The sequence below is a fragment of the Mercenaria mercenaria genome, chromosome 9 (assembly GCF_021730395.1).
Source record: "Mercenaria mercenaria strain notata chromosome 9, MADL_Memer_1, whole genome shotgun sequence".
In the NCBI taxonomy this organism is placed as follows: domain Eukaryota; kingdom Metazoa; phylum Mollusca; class Bivalvia; order Venerida; family Veneridae; genus Mercenaria; species Mercenaria mercenaria.
The window spans coordinates 21,658,127-21,682,557 of NC_069369.1; the positions used below are offsets into that span (position 1 = coordinate 21,658,127).

The 24,431-nt window shown below is 36.5% G+C and overlaps 2 protein-coding genes across 4 annotated transcripts in view; one reads left to right on the forward strand and one right to left on the reverse strand.

Moving 5' to 3' along the window:
* Positions 1-8,350, forward strand: part of LOC123546685 (signal recognition particle subunit SRP72-like) — a 42,841-nt gene extending 34,491 nt beyond the window's left edge. Inside the window, exons 10-17 of the mRNA XM_045333160.2 lie at positions 227-355; positions 793-930; positions 1,347-1,442; positions 2,497-2,600; positions 3,251-3,460; positions 3,993-4,045; positions 4,550-4,663; positions 7,818-8,350. Coding sequence (XP_045189095.2) covers positions 227-355; positions 793-930; positions 1,347-1,442; positions 2,497-2,600; positions 3,251-3,460; positions 3,993-4,045; positions 4,550-4,663; positions 7,818-8,020 — 1,047 coding nt within the window. The 3' untranslated portion in view covers positions 8,021-8,350. The remainder of the gene's footprint in view (positions 1-226; positions 356-792; positions 931-1,346; positions 1,443-2,496; positions 2,601-3,250; positions 3,461-3,992; positions 4,046-4,549; positions 4,664-7,817) is intronic.
* Positions 8,351-11,427: 3,077 nt separating this feature from the next.
* LOC123546025 (zinc finger protein 557-like) overlaps positions 11,428-24,431 on the reverse strand; it is a 110,376-nt gene continuing 97,372 nt past the window's right edge. For 2 of the 3 annotated variants that reach the window (XM_053550992.1, XM_053550990.1), the window contains exons 6-8: positions 22,727-22,825; positions 21,915-22,092; positions 18,765-18,926 (exon numbers count right to left, since the gene is read on the reverse strand). In XM_053550992.1, coding sequence (XP_053406967.1) covers positions 18,820-18,926; positions 21,915-22,092; positions 22,727-22,825 — 384 coding nt within the window. In that variant the 3' untranslated portion in view covers positions 18,765-18,819. Of the gene's footprint in view, positions 12,286-18,764; positions 18,927-21,914; positions 22,093-22,726; positions 22,826-24,431 lie in introns of those variants that run through there. The other variant, XM_053550987.1, reaches the window with a different exon arrangement.

The following is a 24,431-nucleotide window of genomic DNA, read 5'->3' on the forward strand; positions in this document are numbered from 1 at the left end:
GATTTGAGAAAAGGAAAAAAAAATTCATTGATACAAAAATTAACTTTACCATGATTTTACTAGCAGATAGTAACATTTATATGTACAACATTGAATCTAGTAAATTTCTTTTTGAATTTTGTAGAATTTTCTAAATATTGTACTAAAACAAAATAAAAATAGCATTTTGGAAAAGAAATTAACAAACAGCCAGATGAATATGGAGATAATTTGATATATATTGCAGGCTGACCAGTGTCACCAGTTAGCAGCCAAGTTGAAGGATCAGTACCCAGAGATAGACACACCTGTACTCATAGAAGCAGCTCAGTATGTTAGAGAAAAACAAACACCCAAAGCCATTGAACTTCTACAGGTAAAGTTGACCAAGGGTATTCAGTTTGGCAAAAATACAATGATTTATATGTGACTTCTAACCAGTGTTAAACATGATCTGGTTTGACAGGAGGGGCTTTCAGTATTGGCCTTGTTGAGATCTACACGAAACTGTCATTGAGTCATCACAAGTTTTCTCTATAGGTTTAAATGCAATCTAAACTCTATTGTTTTTAAATTCATAAATATGTATGATTTTATTTTAAACCTTGAAGTTGCATTAAAGTTAGCACACATGTTTTACTAGAAATATGTTTTTTTAAATAGAAATAAAAGTATGAAGGTAAAATGAATGGGACTATTTTTGTTCCTTATGATTTAATTTCGTGGATTGACTGTGGAATCCACGAAAATAAGTACCCCACAAATATTAACCAGTATTGGCAACGAGTACAAACTATTTGTTAATATTTTCAGGATTACATAAAGACACAGAAGGGTTCAGTAGTGGGTGTTTGGTTGACTATAGCCCAGCTCTATCTGTCTGTAGGAAGTGTTTACCCAGCATGTGATGCTCTCAAACAACTAGGAGATCTACAGTATAAACCTGGAATGGTATGTTACTTGTATCAGTTAATTACATCAAAGTATGTATAATTAAGAGAAAAAATCTTATGTATTGCTCAAAGTGAAATTTAGCAACGAAGCTCAGTAATAGATAATAGTTATTTGGTAGGCTTTCCAATATGTTTGGTAATGTTTTTTGTGAGTTTGTACTTCACTTTGATGAATTGTATATAAAGTGTATACTTGTCATATATTAGACTTTAAGCAGAAGGGTAAACTTTAACCTTGCTTATGTTATATCTAGGAGCAAAAGCATCTTTATTGGATCTGAAACAAGAGGCAGTGTTCATGCTGTTTGAAATATATTTTGTTGTATATGTCAAGAGAAGAGATCATTTTAAACTATGAATTCTTGCTAAGGCTTTGTTACTTGACAGATGTTCAGTATGTAACTTATCCTTTAGGTATCTGCCCTGGTGACACTGTATATGAGTCAAGAGGATACAGACTCTTCCATGGAGGTTCTCTCTGCAGCTGTTGACTGGACCAGAAAACATGAGGTAATTTCCAATGCAAGTCCCATTGAATTGTCATTTCATGATTTTATTATAACTTGTTTCATTACATGACCACTTATGTTTAAGAGGTGCATCCGTGGCTGAGTGGTTAAGGAAGCTGATTTAGAATCACTTGCCTTTCATCCATGTGGGTTTGAGCCTTACTCCGAGCATTGAATTCTGCATGTGAGGAAGCCATGCAGCTGTCTTATGGCAGGTTGGTGGTTCTAACCAGGTACCTGCTTCTGATGAAATAATGCACGGAGGGGCATCTTGGGTCTTCCTCCACCATCACAGCCAGAAATGCCATATGACTTGCACTTCGGTCAGTGTGGCGTTGACCCCAACAAAAGCAAACAAATGTATGTTAATTGACAACCCATAGTTTGTGTTGTTGACAGGTCTATAGTTCAGCACAGGCTTGCTGGGCTGGTCAACATTTAAAAGACTGAACTCTGTGAAAATATATTTATGATGACATGTTATAAAACTCCTACTGAACAGCATGCTGTTAGAAGTCAAAACTATTGCTTAGAGTTCAAAGAACGGAGGACCAATAGTTTTTTACTACTGACCAGGGAGCTGTTAAATATGACATCAGAAATTTTATGTTCAGTTTTATTTTTACATTATTTACTTGTTAGCCCAGTAAACATGTTCTGAATAAAGGTCTTAAGGCCTCAGCTTTATAACAGAGAAGCCATATTTGTCAAAATGTGTTTGTTACTTGCTGAAATGTATGGAGTCCTAACCTGTACAGTATTTTAGTGGTACCCATAGTTCCTGTAAACATATTCACTAAATAGCTACATCTTTTTTGATGAAAGTAAGAACCTTAGTTTGCTTAAAGTTTATTGCCCCATCACTTGAAAAAGTCCACGAAAACTCGGAGGATGGTTCAGATCTACAGAAGTGGGCGGCAAGTTATTTTTCACTTCGGACATCAATTTATGCACTCGTAGTAATCCCAGCAAACTATTCTTGTAAGTAAAATATGTCCTGTACATCTGCTTCCAGAATGAAGCCACTTATTTATGAGATTATATTTTTTTTATAGCCGAAATCTGACGCTCTTCAGACTTTGCTAAAAGTGAATACAAACTTCATGTTGAAGCATGGTAGTGCAGAGAATGCTATCAAACTACTTGAGGAATTACGCAAGTAAGTGTATGGTTACATTATTGTGGATGAATTATGCAAAGAGTCCTGTTTATATTATTTTGGATGATTTATGCAAGTAAGGGTTATGTTTACCTTATTGATGTACAGCTAGTAAAATATGGTGTAAACAGTTTTTCAATGAGTAAGATATTAGGTGTGTTAATTCACAATCAGTAAATTATGTTTTTGAAATTATATGTGTCAGGTTTGTCTAACGAGTTAACACTAAAAAACTGTCACCTTCACGTTTGCCTTATTTATTTTATATTATATAATATATATATAATATTATATAAAAAAAAGTTCCCAATCGTGGTTTATCGTAAAATAACCCGTGTTTTGAGTATTTATGCATAAGAATATATCACTCGTGATATATTGTTTCGCATGAGAACAAAAAACTGGGGTTATTCTATGGTAAATCACACTTTGGGACTTATTATTTCGATTACAACACGACATACTAGTATCAACAGTGTTAGAAAAAATGGTAAGTACTTTTTACGATCGTGCTACGCACCTGGATCGGATGACATCATTGCACGTGCATGGATTATTGCAGAATAACCCGAGATAGATTTTGCTCTGCATGTACATGTATATAGGTTATTTGCTGGACGTGTTAGAATATAATATCACTTGAATTACAGAAATAACCCCAAGGATCCTAAAGTTCTAGCCCAGCTGATTGCAGCTTATTCAAAGGTTGATCCTGCTAAAGCCCAGAAGATAAGTCGTGACCTGCCGTCAGTGGATGACATCGCCCAGTCTGTAGATGTTGAGGCACTGGAGACAGCGTTCAGTTCTCTCGGACCTAAATACATGAAGAAAACACAGAAGGCAGAACCTTCACCTGGGCCGTAAGTTCCGATGCTAGTCTAGTTTGTAACTTGTTTATGTGAAGTCTAATAAGGAAAGTTGATACTGTTCATGTAAATCTGACAGACCTAAATTCCATACAATACAATCTTGTCTCATAAGCTTTCAGTACATTAATTTCGGTCTTCTGTGTTTTAAGTTAACATACATGATTCCTTGAAATTTCAGTATCTATAGCTTGACAAATGTATTTTGTTAGGGTCACTTTAGGGGGCAGTCACTTGCCTCTCACTGGTGTAAGTTTGAAACCTCACTTAGGATGTAAAAAATTATCATTAATTGATGGAGGAAGTATACATCATATTATGGTTATTTTGCTTGGGTAGAAATGTTGTCAATTTCCTGTAGAACTTTTTAGTCAGGTAACCTTTCTGCCACTACATATAACTCAACTGAAATAATGTCAGGTGAAAAACTTTCGAACCTGTTGAAGAAATAAAGCTATGTAGTGTATTTTATATAGTAGTATGTGCATGATTACTACAGTGTAACTATGTGTGACTACATTTACAGGTCTGGTGATACAGGAGCTCTTATACAGAAGAAAAAGAAGAAAAAGAAGAAGAGTATGTTCTTGTTTATTTCATATCTTCTTAAATCTGTAAAACTGTGTCTAAACAAATCTGCACAAAAAAAAACATACAGAATTTGGAAATGAGTAGAATTTGATACTTCCTAAAATGTCTATAATAATACCAAAAGAAAAACATATTTCATGTCTAACTGTCAAGAAGAAAATGTAAGCATTAAATTAGCCCAAAACCTTTTACCAATAAGAATGACTCTAGATAAATTGCCACAGGCGAAGAGGATGATAATAAGGCTGATACATTATTTTGTCAGTTTAGCTTAATGTGGTTTTTACACAAAGTGAGGTATTGTGGTTACTCTCTTTACACATGATTAAAATAAATATTTAAAGACTATTCATTATGGGTGGAATCAACTAGGGAAGTCTGCAGTTGAAATTGTCCTACAGTAAGAAATTAAAAATTGTCTGAAGTTCTTTTGTTCCATTGTTGAATTACTACAGATATCTCTTTTTTATCATGCTTGATTATTTCTGACAGCAAAATTACCAAAGAGTTACAACCCTGACGTGATACCTGATCCTGAAAGATGGTTACCTAGGAAAGAAAGGTCATACTACAGAGGCAAGAGGAAGGACAAAAAGAAAGATATAGGTAATAAAGCTTGTCTTATTTATTGTACCCCCCGACAACAAAGTTGTAAGGGGGGGTATACTGGTTTCAGGTTGTCTGTCTGTCCGTCTGTCTGTCCGTAGACACAATCTTGTGCGCTCCATCTCTCCTCATCCCCTTGACACAATTTAATGAAACTTCACACAAGTGATCAGTAACAACAGTAGTTGTGCATGGGGCATGTTAGGTTCTTTCAGAAAAAAAAATTGCAGAGTTACGGGACTTTGTTTTTTGTTACTATACTATATACATAGACACAATCTTGTGCGCTCCATCTCTCCTCATCCCCTTGACATAATTTAATGAAACTTCACACAAGTGATCAGTAACAACAGTAGTTGTGCATGGGGCATGTTAGGTTCTTTCAGAAAAAAAAATTGCAGAGTTACGGGACTTTGTTTTTTGTTACTATACTATATACATAGACACAGTCTTGTGCGCTCCATCTCTCCTCATCCCCTTGACACAATTTAATGAAACTTCACACAAGTGATCAGTAACAACAGTAGTTGTGCATGGGGCATGTAAGGTTCTTTCAGAAAAAAAAATTGCAGAGTTATGGGACTTTGTTTTTTGTTACTATACTATATACATAGACACAATCTTGTACGCTCCATCTCTCCTCATCCCCTTGACATAATTTAATGAAACTTCACACAAGTGATCAGTAACAACAGTAGTTATGCATGGGGTATGTTAGGTTCTTTCAGAAAAAAAAATTGCAGAGTTACGGGACTTTGTTTTTGTTACTTTACTATATACATAGACACAATCTTGTGCGCACCATCTCTTCTTATCCCCTTGACACAATTTAATGAAACTTCACACAAGTGATCAGTAACAATAGTAGTTGTGCATAGGGCATGTTAGGTTCTTTCAACAAAGAAAATTGCAGAGTTATGATTGTTTGTTACTATTATACATGACACATCTGTGCCACCTCCTTTTACCCCTTACATATAAACTTCACAAGTGATCAGTAACATAGTAGTTTGCATAGGCATTAGTCATTTCACACAAAATTGCAGTATGGCACTGTTCTTAAAACTATTACATACTCTGCAGCATCTGTCACGCCTATCTCCAACCTTACACATAATTTAATGAAACTTAACACAAGTGATCAGTACCAACCCTAGTTATGCATGGTGCGTGTTACGTTCTTTTAGATAAATATTCTGCATAGTTATGGGACTTTGTTTTTTGTTACTATACTGTATACATACAGTCCTCATAATTATGCAATCTTGTGTGTGTCAAATTGCAGTGTACTGTGTCAGTGCATGATGGGGGTACATTCATCACCTTTAGTGATAGCTCTAGTTTTATTATGCTCTCCAAAGGTGAAGCATGTAGAGGCCACTTCATCCTTCTGCTCATCTGTCCCGCAATACTTGTCGAGTATTTCTTAGCAACCACTGGTTAGAATTGAGTGAAACTTCATAGGAAGCTTTACTGTCAAGAGGAGATGCGCATATTATCTTTGTTATCCGGTCAGATGATTTCTAAGTTATTGCTCTTTGTTTATTCAACAGCAGTACACTGTAGTACAATTCTTGTCTGGAGTATTTCTCAAGGCCTAACTAAAGGAACCAGCGTGGGAGCCATCTGGTCTAGTCGCGTAATGGCTGCCAGGTATTTGAACACTAATTTTTCACTTGGCATGGCAACAGAGGTCAAAATTGAAGCTAGTTTCTGTTTAAATTTCATTGTGGGTGTATTTTTGACATTTTGGTAGGAAAAATGGGAGAGCAGGTTGTATTTGGTGAAGTCAAGCTCAATTTTAGTATGAGTAGTACTTCCAGGTCACAGCAGTGTGATTTTGATGTCAGTTTACAGTAAGCAAATGTGACCAGAAAAATCTGTCTTAGAAGATACATGACCCCTACTTTTCTCTTCATTTTATATTAGTTTTATCATATCTCTTTAAAATGAGGTAAGGATTTGTTCTCTGAAATGGGTCTAGTTATGTTTGGTAGCTCTTTAAAAAAGGTCAGTTTTATATAGAATATATAGGGAAAACTATTTAGCTTATTATGACCTCAACAATCACTGGTTGGAAATTAGCCAAACTTCATAAGAAGTTCCACTATCAAGAGGGGATGCGCATATCTTCCTATATCGGTCGGATGATTTTTCTCTAAGATACTGCCGTTTGATTATTCAACATATATTAGTTACTGTTTACAATTGTACAATTCTTGTCCGAAGTATTTCTCAGAAACCATTGGTAGGAAGCTTTACTATCAAAAGGAGATGTGCATATTGTCTTGGTGTTCTGGTGGGACGATTTATCATAGAGTTATTGCCCTTTGATTATTCAACATCAGTATACAATAGTACCTCTTCTTGTCTGGAGTATTCCTCAGCCACCACTGGCTAGAATTAATCACAACTTTATAGGAAGCTTCACTTCAAAGAGGAGATGTGCATATTGTCTTCATGTTATGGTTAGATGATTTTTAGCTCATCTGATTTTTTGAAGGAAAAAAAATGAGTTATTGTCATGAATTGATCGGCGTCGGCATCTGCATTGCCTGGTTAAGTTTTATGTTAAGGTCAGCTTTTCTCCTAAACTATCAAAGCTGTTGGTTTAAAACTTGCAACACTTGTTCACCATCAATAGCTGACTCTGTACAGCAAGAACCATAACTCCATCCTGCTTTTTACAAGAATTATGGCCCCTTTTGGACTTAGAAAACATCAGATTTCTTGGTTAAGTTTTGCATTTATGTCAACTTTTCTTAACGGTCAAAGCTATTGCTTTAAATCTTGGAGCAGTTATTTGCCATAAAAAGATGACTCTGCACAGCAAGTACCGTAACTCTACATTGCTTTTTGCAAGAATTATGGCCCCTTTTGGACTTAGAAAATCATGGGTAGGACAGTATTTCTATTATACAGAGACTAAAAAATCAAACGAGCGTATGCACCCGCAAGGCGGTGCTCTTGTTTGCCTTACTGTCTTCTTACCCATCAGTTTTAGTTATTGTTCACTAATAATCAAAATTGTACGTGTTGGAAACTGTGGTTGTTATTTTATTTTGAACATTGGACTGAAATTGCATAACAAATAATTTTGCAGGAACTTAATAAAAATAAAGTTGCTTTCCTAAATAAAAATTATTTCTTGCAGGTAAAGGTTCTCAAGGAGCAACATCTGGAAATGTAGATTATCTAGATGCTAGTAAATCACCTATAGCTGGAGGTAGTGATACAAGCTCGCCACGGCCAGGATCTGCTGCAACCTCCACCTCCTCTGCCCCCGCTGGACCTCGACAACAGAAACCAGGTCATGGACAGAAGAAGAAGAAAAAGAAGGGCCCTAAAGGATGGTGAACACTGAAAACAGCGCAACTAGAATTTTCTAGGATTTTCAAATTTCTAGCAGAAATAGCTATTGAGTGCTTCTAGAATTGTTTTTACATTCCTTGAAGACATTGTTTAAAGTGACTATGAGATTGACAAAAGGATAATTTGAACTTCTCAAGTAAGATCAAGATACACTGTAAATAGGTTATTGAATGGAAACAGAAAAGGTGAAGGTATGACATAAAATGTGAACAGAAAAAAACTTTAAAATCAGATTCGAAAAGATCAAATGATTTTCAATTTTCGCCCCTTTTCCATGTATTTATTAACTAAAATGAAATAAATGAGCAAAAGCTATATTCTAGTGTTTTCTTATTTTAAGAGGTCAGGAAGTTTCAGGATGTTCTTGTGAAAAATTTAAGTTGAAGTATGTTATAATTATGTCTCCCACACCACTGTGTGGTGAGAGACATATTGATTTACTCCTGTCTGTCTGTCATAAATCTTTTCCGCATTCTAAGTGGAACATTTCTCATCTGATCTTCACCAAACTTGAACAAAATGTGATTGCTAATAAGTCCTTGGCAAAGTTTGATAAGTTAAATCGGTTAAGGCACTTCAGAATTATGGCCCTTGAATTACCTAGAATCGCTCAGGTCTTACATGACTCTTATACTACTAATTATGTAAATAGTAGTATACGAGTCATTTATGCCCCAAGACCTAATCATGTCAGATGATTAGGCAGTTACTGTCCTGGTGTATGGTTGACTCATATACTACTATTCAGATGATTAGGTAGTTGTGGGAGTAATGTGCTTTTCTCAAAAGCAGCTCGAGTTTTTTTACTGCCAGTATGGCTGATAAAGATGTGACTGTTCAGTATAAGCAGAAGGGATGTTTTAGATTTTGAAGATTGTTGTTGGGTAATCTTTACATCAAACATAAAATTATAATACATCTAAGGTCATGTCAATCTACAGACTTAGACATTCAAACCAAAAATTCACTTTCACTTTGTTGCACATAGCGTATGATGACTGCTGTTTGCTATGATTTTTCGCTTGCCTGAGCACAAAGTCCTGTCAGTGAGCTTTTAGGATTGTTAAATGTCCATTCGTTGTCCACAACTTCTGTAAAGAACACTTAGAACCAAACTTCACAGGAATGTTCTTTGGATGGTTCCTTCAAATCTTGATTATCCATACAGAACTCTGGTTGCCATGGCAACTAAAAGGAAAAATTCCTCTGAAACTGATGGCCTTAATTATGCCCCCCTTCGAAGAAGGAGGGGTATATTGTTTTGCAGATGTCGGTCGGTCTGTCTGTCGTTCGGTCGGTCGGTCTGTATGTAGACCAATCCGTTTCCGGATGATAACTCAAGAACGCTTGGGCCTAGAATTATGAAAGTTGATAGGTAAGTTGTTCGTCACCAGCAGATGACCCGTATTGATTTTGAGGCCAGTATTTCAAAGATCAAGGTCACAGTGACCCTGAACAGTAAAACGGTTTCCGGATGATAACTGAAGAACGCTTGGGCCTAGGATCATGAATATTGATAGGGAGGTTGGTCATGACCAGCAGATGACCCCTATTGATTTTGAGGTCAGTATGTCAAAGGTCAAGGTCACAGTGACCTGGAACAGTAAAATGGTTTCCGGACAATAACTCAAGAACGCTTAGACCTATTGTCAAGAAAATTGATAGTGAGGTTGGTCATGACCAGTAGATGACCCCTATTGATTTTGAGGTCATTAGGTCAAAGGTCAAGGTCACATTAGGAAATTTTACAGGTAAACTGCCTGCGGTTACAGAACTGTCACTGATAAGCTATTTAAAACAGTGCTTCACCCCAAAAAGCAACATTTTTTAGCTCACATGTCACAAAGTGACAGTTGGTATTTTGTGATCATGCAGCGTCTGTCCGTCTCCGTCGTTGGCGAAAACTTTTGCTTGTGACTCTCATAGAGGTCACATTTTTCATGGCATCCTTATGAAAGTTGTCAGAATGTTCATCCTGTGTCTAGGTCAAGTCGAACTGGTCACTGGGTCAAAAACTAGTCATAGTACGTCTAAAAATAGAACAACCTTGTGACCTCTTAGAGGCCATATATTTCACAAGATCTTCATGAAATTGGTCAGAATGTTCCACCTTGATGATATCTAGGTCAAGTTCGCAAACTGGGTCCCGTGCTTAAAAAATAGGGCGTAGTCAATAAATAGAAAAATACCTTGACCTTCTAGAGGCATTTTTCATGGGATCTGGATGAATAAGTTGGTCTGAATGTTTATCTTGAGATATAGGTCAAGTTGAAACTGGGTCACGTGCACATCAAAAACTAGGTCATAGGTCAAATATAGATGAAAATATTGTGACTTCTCTAGAGGCCTATTTTTATGATCTTTTATGAAATTGTCTGAATGGTTCTATCTTGATGATATTAGGTCCAGTTCGAAACTGTGTACAGTCTGCGGTACAAAATCTAGGCAATAGGTCTAAAAATGGAAAAACCCTTGTGACCTCTATAGAGGTATATTTTGAAGTGTATCTTATGAAAAATTGCAGAATGTTCACCTTGATAGTTCTAGTCAGTTCGAAAACTGTCCACGTGCCATTCAATAATAGGTCAGTAGGTCAAATAATAAAAAAACCTTTACCTCTCTAAGGCCATAATTTACATGGGATCTTAAAGAAGTGCTGTCTGAGTTCCATCTTGATGATTTCAGCCAAAGTTCAAAAATGGTAACTGTGGTTGAAAAATAGTCGTAGGTCTAAAATAAGAAAAACCTTGTGACTTCTTAGAGAGCCTATTTTTCGCCACGTCCTTCATGAAAATTGGTAGATGTTTCACCTTGTGGATATTGTCAATTCGAAACTGGTCATGTGACTTCGAAAATACTAGTCATTGGCATATAATAGAACTAATCCTTTGTGACCCATTATAGCCATATTTTTCATGGATCGTAGAAATTTGTCTGAATGTTTCTTGATGTATTTAGGTCAAGGTTTCGAAACTGGTAGCTGCGGTCAAAATAGGTCATGGATTAAAATTAAAAACCTTGTGACCTTTAGAGGCCATACTTTGAATGGATGTCATAAATGGTCAGAATTTACCTTGATTATCAATAGTCAAGTTTGAAACTGGTCATGTGCCGTCAATAACTAGGTCAGTAGGTCAAATAATGAAAAAACCCTGTGACCTCTCTAGAGGCCATATTTTTCATGGGATCTGTATGAAAGTTGGTCTGAATGTTCATCTTCATGATATCTAGATCAGGTTCAAAACTGGGTCACATGAGCTCAAAAACTAGGTCACTATGTCAAATAATAGAAAAAAAAAACGACGTCATACTCAGTTCAAAACTGGGTCATGTTGGGACAGGTGAGCGATTCAGGACCATCATGGTCCTCTTGTTATTTATCTTTTTAGTATGACAACATATTCAGCTCCCAGCAAAAATAACTTGCCTGTAATATTTGTTGGATACTCCGGAATATGGTTAACTTTCTACATCGTTTTTAAGGAGATTCTGACAAAAAAACACGTAAGGTTAACATATAAATGATCTTCTGTGTACTCCACTTTACAAAGCTATGAAAATTTACTTTGTTCTATTGTAACAATACAGCTATGAATTCAGGTTCTTGTACACACTCCTTATCAGGCGTAACGTGTCCAGTAGTCTTCCCGTGTCTAAGTAGATTGGCACGATACTTGAAGACACTGCCGCAGATACACCGAAATCTCTCGTCACTATGTACAGCTCTCAGATGAGCATCTAGAGCACCCTTTGAACCAAGTTTAGCGCTACATACATCACAAGTTACACCGCTTACACACAGAAGTTGGTGGCGACTACACGAGTCCTTCCTATGATATGACTTTCCACAATGTTTGCAACTGTACGGTTTACTCCCAGAATGCATGTTCATATGAAAATCAAGTGCTTGTTTTGAAGTTCCCACATACGAGCAGTTTTCAGCAAGACAGTAATACTTCCTGTCAGAATGCAGTTTTTGCCTGTGGACATTTAAACTAGACGTAGAAGAATAGAATTTTCCACAGTCATGACAAATGGATTGATGGCTTTTCCTGTGAGCTATTAATGTCTCTTTTGTTTCAAATGTTAAATGGCAGTGCTGACATCTGTATACATTGTCTTTACGTAGTGTATGAACATTTTCTACATGTCTTACCATGTTATATATGGATGAAAATGATTTGGTGCATATTGGGCACTCAAAATGAGCAGCTTTTTGACTTGCATCTTTTCCATTGGCATCCTTTGCTCTGAAAAAAAAAAGACAGAAATTCTTTACTCCAATGTAATTATGTATTATAGTACCATTCAAAGTGACCTTTCCAATAAAAGTTATAGACATATTCATTAAAGAGCAACATTACTGAAAATGGGTTGGATAGGTAATACTGTCCATATGTAAATGCTAGTAAATTGATTAGTGGTTTTTTGTCACAGTGTACAACATTTGAACATCCCTGAACTCTGCAGATAAAATTACCTTATTACAGGTCTCTATATTTATCAGAAAAGTCACTCCAAATCCATGTAAAACCTAAAAGGTAAAATATTCCACACAGAACTGGGTAAAAATATTCAATCTTTGATCTAAACAACTTCTTTTCACATCTACAACTTTCACAAATATATAAAATGGAAAAAGACTGTTTAAGGTAGTATTGCATGTTTGGACCCTTTTTTAAATATTTACATGCACCTCAAAAATATAATTATCTTAAGGGAAAATTTTGCAAATATAAAAGTTGGGATAGTTTGGGTTTTAGCTTGAAGATCTAAGGACCAGTTCTTAGCTCGACTTTTCATAGAATAGTAGAGCTATTGGACTCGCCCATGCGTCGGCGTCAGCGTCCTGATTTGGTAAATTTTTTGTATGTAAGCTGGTATCTCAGTAACCACTTGTGGGAATAGATTGAAACTTCACACACTTATTTACTGTGATAAATTGATTTACATTGCACAGGTTCCATGACTCTATTTTGCTTTTTTACAAAATTATACCCCTTTTTCGACGTAGAAATTTTTTGTTAAGGTTTTGATTTTTTGTTAAGGTTTTGTATGTAAGCTGGTATCTCAGTACTCACTAATGGCAATGGATTGAAACTTCACACACTTGTTTGCTGTCATGATCTGATGTGCCCTAAGCAGGTCCAATAACTCTTACTTTGCATTTTTCAAAATTATGCCCCTTTTTCGACTTAGCAGTTTTTGGTTAAGTTTTTTATGTAAGCTGGTATCTCAGTATCCACTAATAGGAAAGGATTGAAACTTCACACACTTGTTCACTGTCATGGTATGACATGCAGTGCAAAGGTTCAATAACTCTACTTTGCATTTTTAGCCCACCATCATCAGATGGTGGGCTATTCAAATCGCTCTGCGTCCGTGGTCCGTCGTCCTTCTGTCTGTTAACAATTTCTCGTTATTGCATCTCCTCAGAAACTACCAGGGGGATTTTGACCAAACTTTGTCAGAATGGTGTATTGGTACCCTAGTTGTGTCCCCCTGAAAATCAGACTGGTTCAACAATTTTTTAGTAAGTTATGGCCCTTTGTTTATTTCTATAATTTACATAGTTTATATAGGGAAAAATTTTGAAAATCTTCTTGTCCAAAACCATAGAGCTTAGGGCTTTGATATTTGGTATGAAGCATCATCTAGTGGTCCTCTACCAAGATGGTTCAAATTATTTCCCTGGGGTCTAATATGGCCCTGCCCCGGGGGTCACATGGTTTACCTAGACTTATATAGGGAAAAACTTTGAAAAACCTCTTGCCCAAAACCACAGGGCCTAGGGCTTTGATATTTTGTATGTGACATCATCTAGTGGTCTTCTAGTAAAATTGTTCAAATTATCCCCCAGGGTCAAATATGGCCCCGCCCTGGGGTTCACATGGTTCATATAGACTTATATAGGGAAAAGCTTTTAAAATCTTCTTGTCAATAACCTACAACATTCAGATTTGGACCACATGTATGGTTTTGAGTGGCAAGATGAACCTTGACATGAGTTGACCTTGATTTTGACCTAGTGACCTACTTCCACATTTCTGTAGCTACAGCCTTCAAATTTGGACCACATGCATAGTTTTGTGCACTGAAAAAGACTTTGACCTTGACATTGACCTAGTGACCTACTTTCACTTTTTTGAAGGTACAGGCTTTAAATTTGGACCACATGCATAGTTTCGTGTTCCTAAATGAAATTTGACCTTGATTTTGACCTAGTGACCTAGTGACCTACTTTCACATTTCTCAAGCTACAGCCTTCAAATTTGAACCACTTGCATAGTTTTTGTGTACCGAAATGAACTTTGACCTTAAGATTGACCTAGTGACCTACTTTCACATTTCTGTAGCTACAGGCTTCAAATTTAGACCACATGCATAAGATTATGTACCGAAACAAACTTTTACCTTGACATTGACCTAGTGACCTACTTTCACATTTTTGAAGGTACATGCTTCAAATTTGGACCATATGCATAGATTTGTGTTCTGAAGTGAAATTTGACCTTGATTTTGACCTAGTGACCTACTTTCACATTTCTCAAGCTACAGCCTTCAAATTTGGACCACTTGCATAGTTTTGTGTACCGAAATAAACTTTGACCTTAAGATTGATCTAGTGACCTACTTTCAAATTTCTCAAACTACAGCCTTCAAACTTGATGCACATGCATAGTTTTGTGTACAAAGAACTTTGTCCTTGAAATTTATCTAGTGACCTACTTTCACATTTCTCAAGCTACAGCTTTCGAATTTGGACCACATGCACAGTGTTTGGAAATGAAATTTGATCTTGAGCTAGTTAGTAAGTCTTGAAATTTGGAACACTCAAAAATGGCACATTGGTGGGCGCCAAGATCACTCTGTGATCTCTTGTACAAAATTATGCCCCTTTTTCAACTTAACAGTTTTTGGTTAAATTCTTATATGCAAGCTGGTATCTCAGTACCCACTAATTGGAATGGATTGAAACTTCACACAAAGTCTTGTCCACTGTCATAAACTGATAAGCACTGTACAGGTTTCATAACCCTATTTTGCATTTTTACAAAATTATGCCCCTTTTTCGACTGTTGTTTTCATTCAATTGACAAGGCTGTTGAGTAGTCGAGCATTGCTGTCCTCCGACAGCTCTTGTTACAACTGACATTCTATGGGAAAATAAATATTTTTAACACATTATCACAAAACTAATAATAAAAGTCCAATAATATAGATCAAGTTGTGACCTAGATCTTGAGTGATCAAACAACCCAGTTTGCATATATGTATCCTTACAAGGAGTGAAAAAGGTATGTGCTAGCAGGATGTTGGGACTTTCTTCAGATGGATTGATACATGAGTTATGCACATGAGTTTCATATTCATCCTTCATAGGGTTTAGAAGATGTGAAATTCAAGGCTGAAACATTTTACTTTCAGATGTGACCTTGACTTTGACATGCAAAGTTGAAATATGGGTTCTGTACATTGCCTGGATGAATGGAGTTTGGATAAAATCCTCTGAGAGGTTAAGAAAATAAAATCCAAGGCTAAAAAGTTTGACCTTCATTTATGAGTATGACCTTCAGCTGTTGCCCAGAATTTGGGCCTACATCATTGATAAGATGAAGGTTCCTCCTAAAATTCTTTAATTATGCCAACAGGGGGAGACATATTGTTTTTGCCCTGTCCGTCCGTACGTCACACTTCATTTCCAATCAATAACTGGAGAACCATTTGACCTAGAATCTTCAAACTTCATAGGATGGCAAGGCTTATGGAGTAGACGACCCCTATTTCTTTTGTGGTCACTCCATCAAAAGTCATAGTCACAGGGGCCTGACCATTTCTGATCAATAACTTGAGAATCACTTGACCAAGAATGTTGAAACTTCATAGGATGAATGGTCATGCAGAGTAGATGACACCTATTATTTTGAGGTCACTACGTTAAAGGTCAAGGTCACAGGGACCTGAACCAGGAAAACCTTTTCTGGTCAGTTACTTGAGAACCATTTGACCAAGAATGTTGAAACTTCAGAGTAGATGACATCTATTGATTTTGGGGTCACTCTGTTAAAGGTCAAGGTCACAGGGGCCTGAACATGAAAAACCATTTCCGATAAATAACTCGAGAACCACTTGACCCAGAATGTTGAAACTTCATAGGATGATTGGACATGCAGAGTAGATGACATCTATTGATTTTTGGGGTCACTCCATTAAAGGTGAAGGTCACAGGGCCTTGAACATTGAAAACCGTTTCTGTCAGTAACTTGAGAACCACCTGATCCAAAATGTTGAAACTTCATAGGATGATTGGTCATGCAGAGATGACCCTTACCGATTTTAGGGTCACTATTAAAGGTCAAGGTTACAGGGGCCTGAACATTGAAAACCATTTCCAGTCAGTAACTTGAGAACCACTTGACCCAGAATGTTGAAACTTCATAGGGTGATTGGACATGCAGACTAGATGACCCCTACTGATTTTGGGGTCACTTTATCAAAGGTCAAGGTCACATGGACCTGAACATGGAAAACAATTTTCAGTCAGTAACTTGAGAACCACTTGACCCAGAATGTTGAAATGGACATGCAGAGTAGATGACTCCTATTGATTTTGAGGTCACTCTATTAAAGGTCAAGGTCGCAATGGATAGAAAATGGAAATCCATTTTCGGTTTATAACTTGAGAACCATTTGACCTGAAACTTCCAAACTTCATAGGGAGATAGGAATTACAGAGTAGGTAACCCCTATTAGTTTTGGGGGTCACTTCATCAAAGGTCAAGGTCACAGGGGCTGAACATAGAAAACTCTTTCCACTGAATAATTTGAGAACCACTTGACCCAGAATGTTGAAACTTAATAGGATAATTGGACATGCAGAGCAGACGACCCCTAATGATTTTGGGGTCACTTGATCAAAGGTCAAGGTCACAGGAGAGCGAACATGGAAAACCGTATCCAATTCATTATTTGAGAACCACTAGGCCCAGAATGTTGAAACTTAGTGGAATGATTGGACATGCCAAGTAGGTGATCTTTGACTTTCGCTCTTGTCCCCTATTGACTTTTTGTATATTCGACTATGCATTGGGGGAGACATGCACTTTTTACAAAAGCATCTTCTAGTATTTTTAAGAAGTTAAGAAAATGTGGACCAGACAAAAAATTTGGACAGAAGGATGTGAAATTGCACACAACAAAACTAACCAAACAGTTTATGCAGGGAGTCTGTGACACAATGGTCAGCAGGCTGGACTACATCTCAGCTATCTTGGTTTGGTTTCCAGTCACGGCTGGTATCTAGACTGTGTTCAGTGCATGGTGATATACTGAAATTGGTACTGTTTCCAGCAGTATCGATCTAACCTAGAGTGCCATTAGCTTAATGGGATTTTAGAAAGTGGTTCCATCCATGGAAGGTGGGGACATTAAATTTTATCAACTAACCACACTTAATATGAAACCTTTACGTTGAATGGCAAATGTTAAAACTATATTCACTTTAATCTTCAGTAGAATAAAATTAGTTTAAGTTTTCATTCTGCTGTTGTAATAGGGAATGGGAGTGATCCAAATTAATGTATTGTCCACCAATGTATATCTCTGACAAAATCAGTTTTCATATGAGGCTGGTAAAATAGTCAAACCAAGGCAGGGAAATACTAATAAGCATGACTGGTATTATTCAAGGATTTATTGTCCCCTCACCATTTTTGAAGAAAAATATGGGGACATAGGCTGTGTCCTAAATGTCCTTCCGTCTGTCACACTTTCGTGTCTGGTCTATATCTCTGCCATCCATTAAAGAATTTTGAAATAACTTTGCATAAATGTTCACATAATGACATGATGTGTCATGCACAAGGCCCAGACCCCTAGCTACAAGGTCAAGATCACATTTAGAAGTCAAAGGTAAACAGGGTCTGTTTCATGTCTGGTCCATAACTCTGTCATCCATGAAGGGATTTTGAAACAACTTTGCAAAAATGTTCACCATAATGAGATGACATGTCATGCGCAAATTCCAGACCCCCTAGCTCCAAGGTCAAGGTCACACTTAGAGGTTAAAGATTAATATGGTCTGTTTCTTGTCTGGTCCATAACTCTGCCATCCATAAAGGGATTTTAAAATAACTTGGCATAAATGTTCCCTATAATGAGATGACATGTCATGCCCAAGACCCAGACCCCTGTGGTAATCAGTAAGGCTGAATAGGCAGTTGACAGTATTAGCATGCTTATACAATGAACCACCAAAATCACTTAGTCAAGCTCACAACAAGAAGGTGTCATTTGTCAATCTGTAATGACAGTGGATGGAAGTAACAGTAAACAAAACAGCACAGGGCAACTTTTCTGTCATAGTTTTACACTCTTATTCACCAAGGTAATTTTTTAGTAGTACTTACAGTGTGGTGATTTGTTTGTTTGGTACTGTACACTCGCTCTATGCACATATGGTACCTTTGGCTATGTGTACAGGTATAGACCTAATAAATGAATTGGCTTTTCATGACCTGCCATATATATTGAAAATATAATATGGAATATGCCATATAGAATTGAATTCTGGAAACTGGGGAAAATCAAGTGAAAAATTGTCATAATTTGCTTCTCTCTTGAACTGTCACCTCTCTTTTTGACCTTCTGCTGCTGCTCTTTAACTGATCACCAATGTAGATGTCATTCTATAAAATATACAAGGATACTAAAAATAAACAAGATTAGCTTAGATTTTATAACAGGTTTATTTTTTGTTGTAGACATTTTTTTTTCATTTTTCATTAATTAGTCATTTTCTTGTAATTATTCCTTGATGGCTTCAGGAGATGCCTGATGACCTCTCTTATTTGTTCCCTCCTTGTCCCAGGGAAGGCCTCCATCAAACAGTCTGAAAAGGATAATGAAAATTTATAATTGTACATTGTGAAATGGAAAGAAATGTTTGCTCTGCCAGAACTAAACAAGTCTTTTTATATACATTTATGCAAGTATATCACAAAGGAAATAGTGGAGTATGCCTTTAAAAGTTACAATTTCATTTTAATGGTTCTTTTACTGGGTATAATCATAACCTGGTTTAAATATTTTCAGGAGAATAAAGCTTGTTAATACTAGTCAATTCACAAACTAAAGCTATCAATCCACAAACTAGAGCTATCAATCCACAAACTAAAGCTATCAATCCACAAACTAGAGCTATCAATCCACAAACTAAAGCTATCAATCCACAAACTAAAGCTATCAATTCACAAACTAGAGCTATCAATCCACAAAATAAACCTATCAATCCACAAACTAAAGCTATCAATCCACAAACTAAAGCTATCAATCTGCAAACTAAAGCTATCAATCCACAAACTAGAGCTATCACTAAATGTGATTCATACCCCCTAGAGGCTCTTGTTCCATGCAAAACTCTCTCAAGATGTTTTCCAAGTGCAGAAGATTAATTTGTGAAAATACAGGATAAAATAATATCAACTTGCCCTCTGACTACGAATATCTGTTTTAAGTTTCAATCCATGAGCATAGGCTGCTAGATATTTTAGGAAAACGTGATTTTAGGACATGTTCTATGTCAAAGAGGATGATGTCTAGTCTTCGATAATTTGCTAGTGTTGGGGTGATGGATCCGTAATCAAACTTAGTAATAACTGAGTGTTTGCTTGTTTTTCCCGGGCTTTTAGATTATTTAGAGGGTTTATAGTTTACCAATTGTGATTCCAGGTCCACTACCCTAATAAAATTTCATATCCTCCTTGTACACTGTTCACAATAATGACATCTTGTTTCATATGCCATGTTGTTGTATGTTGCATTGTTTGTTATGTTTATGTCAGATGCTCATAAGGGCCTTGACTTCAAAATAAACTTGTAAAACTTGTAAACTTGGAGATAATTCTGTCAAAATATAAAGGTGAGGGCGATAGAACATGATGTGTCAACTTGACTTATGACAGTAAATGTTGGTGTAAAGTTTTTACCCATTACATGCATCTGTTGTCGAGATATTAAAGAAACACACAATTTTAGAACCAATTATTTCAAATCAAAACAGGGAGATAATTCTGTCACAATGAAAGCTAGCCAACTTCACTTAAAGTCTGTGGAAATTTTACATGCATCTTTTGCTGGGTTATTAAAGGATAACACAAATTCCAAACATTTTTAAGTTGAACAAGGCAGTGTGAAAGACAGCTAAATCCCCTGCCACTGCTATGGATAGTGAAAGGGTAGACCTTTGACCTTTAGCTGTGACCTTGACCTTGAACAGACAAGGAGTTTAGGAGATACAGAGCTCAAACCTTTGACCTTGAGTTGTGACCTTGACCTTGAGCCAACATGGCTGACTCATGAGTTCTTGATGAGGTGATCATTTGATCCAAGTTTGATGAAAATCCTTCAATGAGTTTAGGAGATACAGAGTGGACACAAAATGGAAGGCTCAAACCTTTGACCCTAAGTTGTGACCTTGACCTTGAGCCGGCCAGGCTGACTCATAAGTTCTGCATATCGTTTTGATGAGGTGATCATATGACCCAAGTTTTATAAAATTCCTTCAAGGGGTTAAAGAGATATAGAGCGGACACAAAATGGAAGGCTCAAACCTTTCACCCTAAGTTGTGACCTTGACCTTCAGCTGGCATGGCTAACTCATGGGTTCTGCACATCATCTTGATGAGGTGATCATTTGACCCAAGTTTCATGAAAATCCTTCAAGGGGTTTAGGAGATACAGAGTGGACACAAAATGGAAGGCTCCAACCTTTGACCTTGAGTTGTGACCTTGACCTTGAGCAGACAAGGCTGACTCATGGGTTCTGCATATCGTCTTGATGAGGTGATCATTTGACCCAAGTTTCATGAAAATCCTTCAAGGGGTTTAGGAGATATGGAGTGGACACGAAAGTGTTACGGACGGAAGGACGGACGGAGACAATTCCTATAACCCCTCACCACATTTGGCAGGGGATTAAAAATGGGCATAACTTTAACCAAATAAAAGCTGGAGTTACAGGACTTGCTTTGTGAACTTGACTTATGATCCCGAACATTTACATACAGTTCTAATGTAATATTCATGTGGTGTGGAGATATTAAAAGTAAACACAATTTTGGGACATTTTCTAGGTCCAAAAAGGGGCAGAATTTTGACAAAATTAAAGCAAGAGTAATGGGACTAGCTGTGTGAACTTATCTTATGACCTAACAAAGCTGTATGAAGTTTCAAAACAATAACTATTAGTTCCAGAGATATTGCAGGAAAACACTTCACGACTGAGGGACGGACGAACAAAGTGATTTTCATATAATTATAATCTTATATAGCCCCCCCCCCACCAATGAATCATCTCGGTACCAATGTTAGATCTAAGCATCCATAATTCATACACATATTTTTTCTTGTTTACCCATTCAGTAAAATAGTATGCTGAAAAATTTGATCTACTGAAAAATAACCAATTCCCACTGGTCTAATCTCTGGTCAGAATAATCTCTGGTAAATGCCAAATTGGAATGCTTTGCATGAAGATGACACAGTCATATAGATCAGCTACCTTAATACCAAGTATAAACAGTTTATCAGTGGTCTGAACATTCTGAGGCAGTACCCCAATTGTTAGTAGAAGAGTAGGTTTGATCATGTGCATTGATTTTGACATGTGCTTAAATGCACAAGACTGCAAAGATAATTCTGCAATCAGATTGCTAAGAGTGTGTAATTCTTGTGACCTCGTAACCTTACCCAATCTATCTGCACTGTTTCGCAGCAACCACAGAATGTTGTGCTCTGAATTTGAAATACAGTACAGAATTACCTGAACATCAACAGTTCATGAATGTACAATTTGAAAAAAAAAATTGTCATGTATTACCTTCAAGAAATGAGAGTTTTGCCCTGTCCTCCAGTGGCTGCCTGGCCTCTCCTTTGTTCCCTTTTTGTCCAGCAAGGGACCTACCTTCCACTTCCTCCTTAGAAAAAAGCAAGCGAAAGGCAACCGTAGTTCCCTTGCTGAAATTCTTGTAGATACGCATTTTCTCCTTCAACTGGTCCTGCAAAAATACAATAGAAACGCTTCAAATACCTGTACAAAAAACAATTTTGTGTATATGAAACTATAGTACCAGCCATGATAATACAAATGACAATACCATAGGCTGATCATTGGTCATATACAAATCGGTAACTGACTGAACTGCCATTCACTGGGAAGTGTCATAAACAGCATATGGTTTCTTATCTCAGCCATTGTATACACATATTGAGGGTTGAACGCAATACTGTCGTAAGTCCTCCTTTATTTAATAGGAGTTACTACAGTATTGCGTTCAGCCCTCGAATTATATTGCCACAATGTTAACAAATACTATCAAATTTAACTTTGTGTGTCGTTTCTTAAAACAAACTTTTGAGTCGTCTAATCATGAACACACTGCACTTGTGGGTAACTAAACATATTTCCTACCAGGAGTTATCAGTTTTGTCCTAAAATACAAACAGATATTTGATGCATGCGTTATCTATATAATATTATTATCTCAGTTTTCACAACAGTTACTGACTCCATAAAATAGGATTATTATTTTAGACGATCTGAAATAATCCTCAAACACTGAATCTGCCTCTCAGCCGGACAGACATTTGTTAACTTAATTACCGGTATTCCTGTTATTAACAACTTCATACCTTTGTAAAGCCTTTGAAGGTGACCTCTCGACCGCTAAAGCTGCTACTTGCACTAGCTGTAGACAAGGCAAGACTCCGCAGAGGTGGAGGGATGGCAAACTACAGAATGAAACCAAAAAATGCTTAAGAATTTTCAAGGAGTTTTCCAAACAAATGTTCAGCAGTTAAAAATCAGTTGTATCATCGAAAATATGCATAAACCTGGCCAGCTGAGTATCAGATAATTCTCCCAATAAAATTCAAGGATTTTTTCAAAGATACTTTGAGATTTTCAAGGACCGAACTCTTTGGCATTTTTGTACACAAGGTCAAAGGGGTCCAAAAAAGTTCAAACACATAAGAAAAATACAGGTTTGTCAATAAACAGCAAAAGCTGGAAGTCAGACTTTTTGTTTAACTTGATCTTGAGACATAAGCCATATTGAAGGGAACGCAGTGTATGAACTGCAAAGAACAACAAGAATTTCCAAAAGGATTTGTAATTCTTGCTTTTGCTGATCATTCATAAGTTTTTACGGTTTTTAAAAGAATATTTTGAAATTAAAGGACTTTCCAGGTCTTGAAGTTCTTTCTGGATTTCAAGTACTTTCCCAGGTTTTCATGGAAGCACGGGAACACTTGATAAAACTGAAAAACATCTGTTCTTGACTGATTCTGATAAAACAAATTTTAAGAAAAAGAAAATTTAAGAAAGCAGGAAATTCAGTTGTACAGTTCATTTGGGATAATATGGAATAGAAGTCAACTGGTGCATTAACAAGTTATTTTGACAATGTTTAATGATATATTAACTAAACGAAACATATTATGTAAGTGTTACATAATTTATATCCAATATGCTGTAGCATCTAAATGTTTCTATAAATATTTTCAAACGAGTAAGTATTTTAGCTATAAATCTTAATAATAATGTAAATATCTTGTTATATTGATATACATGTATTGTCCGATCTTTTAACCTGGCAGTGTTATTTTTAGCACAGGTTTTCTAAATATTCATTCAGAAGCTGTAGATTCATTAATGATCCAGCTGTTCAAACCATATCTTAAATTCCTTCAGACTCCAAGGGGTTATGGTTCTGATACCTCAGCCAATAAAGGGAAACACTCAACCACAAAGGACACTTGCCTTAATGAATAAGAACGATACAGTATAAACTAGAACTGTCACAGGAGTGACTCATACCCCCACCATACGGTCTTGTCACAGAAGAATTGCAACCATAAGAAATCTTAAAAATACTTAGTCTTTGGAGTACTTCATCCTGGGCTTCCACATGTAAGTAATACTAGTATAATACTAGTATAGTAATACTAGTAAATATATTAAATCTCTAATATTAGAGATACACTAAAAGTGAATACAAAAAAGTGTCTTACCCTTTTTACATAGGACTTATAATAAAAAAGTTAGAAAAATACCTAAAATATTGAAAATCTAAAAATAGGATTTCTAAAAATAGACTAATTCCTGGAATTTAAGGGGAAGAAACTCCATACAAAAGTTAAAAAAGGTTACTTCCCTTTGGCTCTAAGCCAATCAGAATGAGATATAGTGAAAATACATCAAAATTAACCTTAAATTCTAGGTAAAAGGGAACACAATTCAAGAAAAATTAGTGTCAGAGTTATGCACCTTGTGTCACATAATGTGGGTGATGAGGTGGAACATCTATTTTAAGTCTGAATCAAATCCATTCAGTAG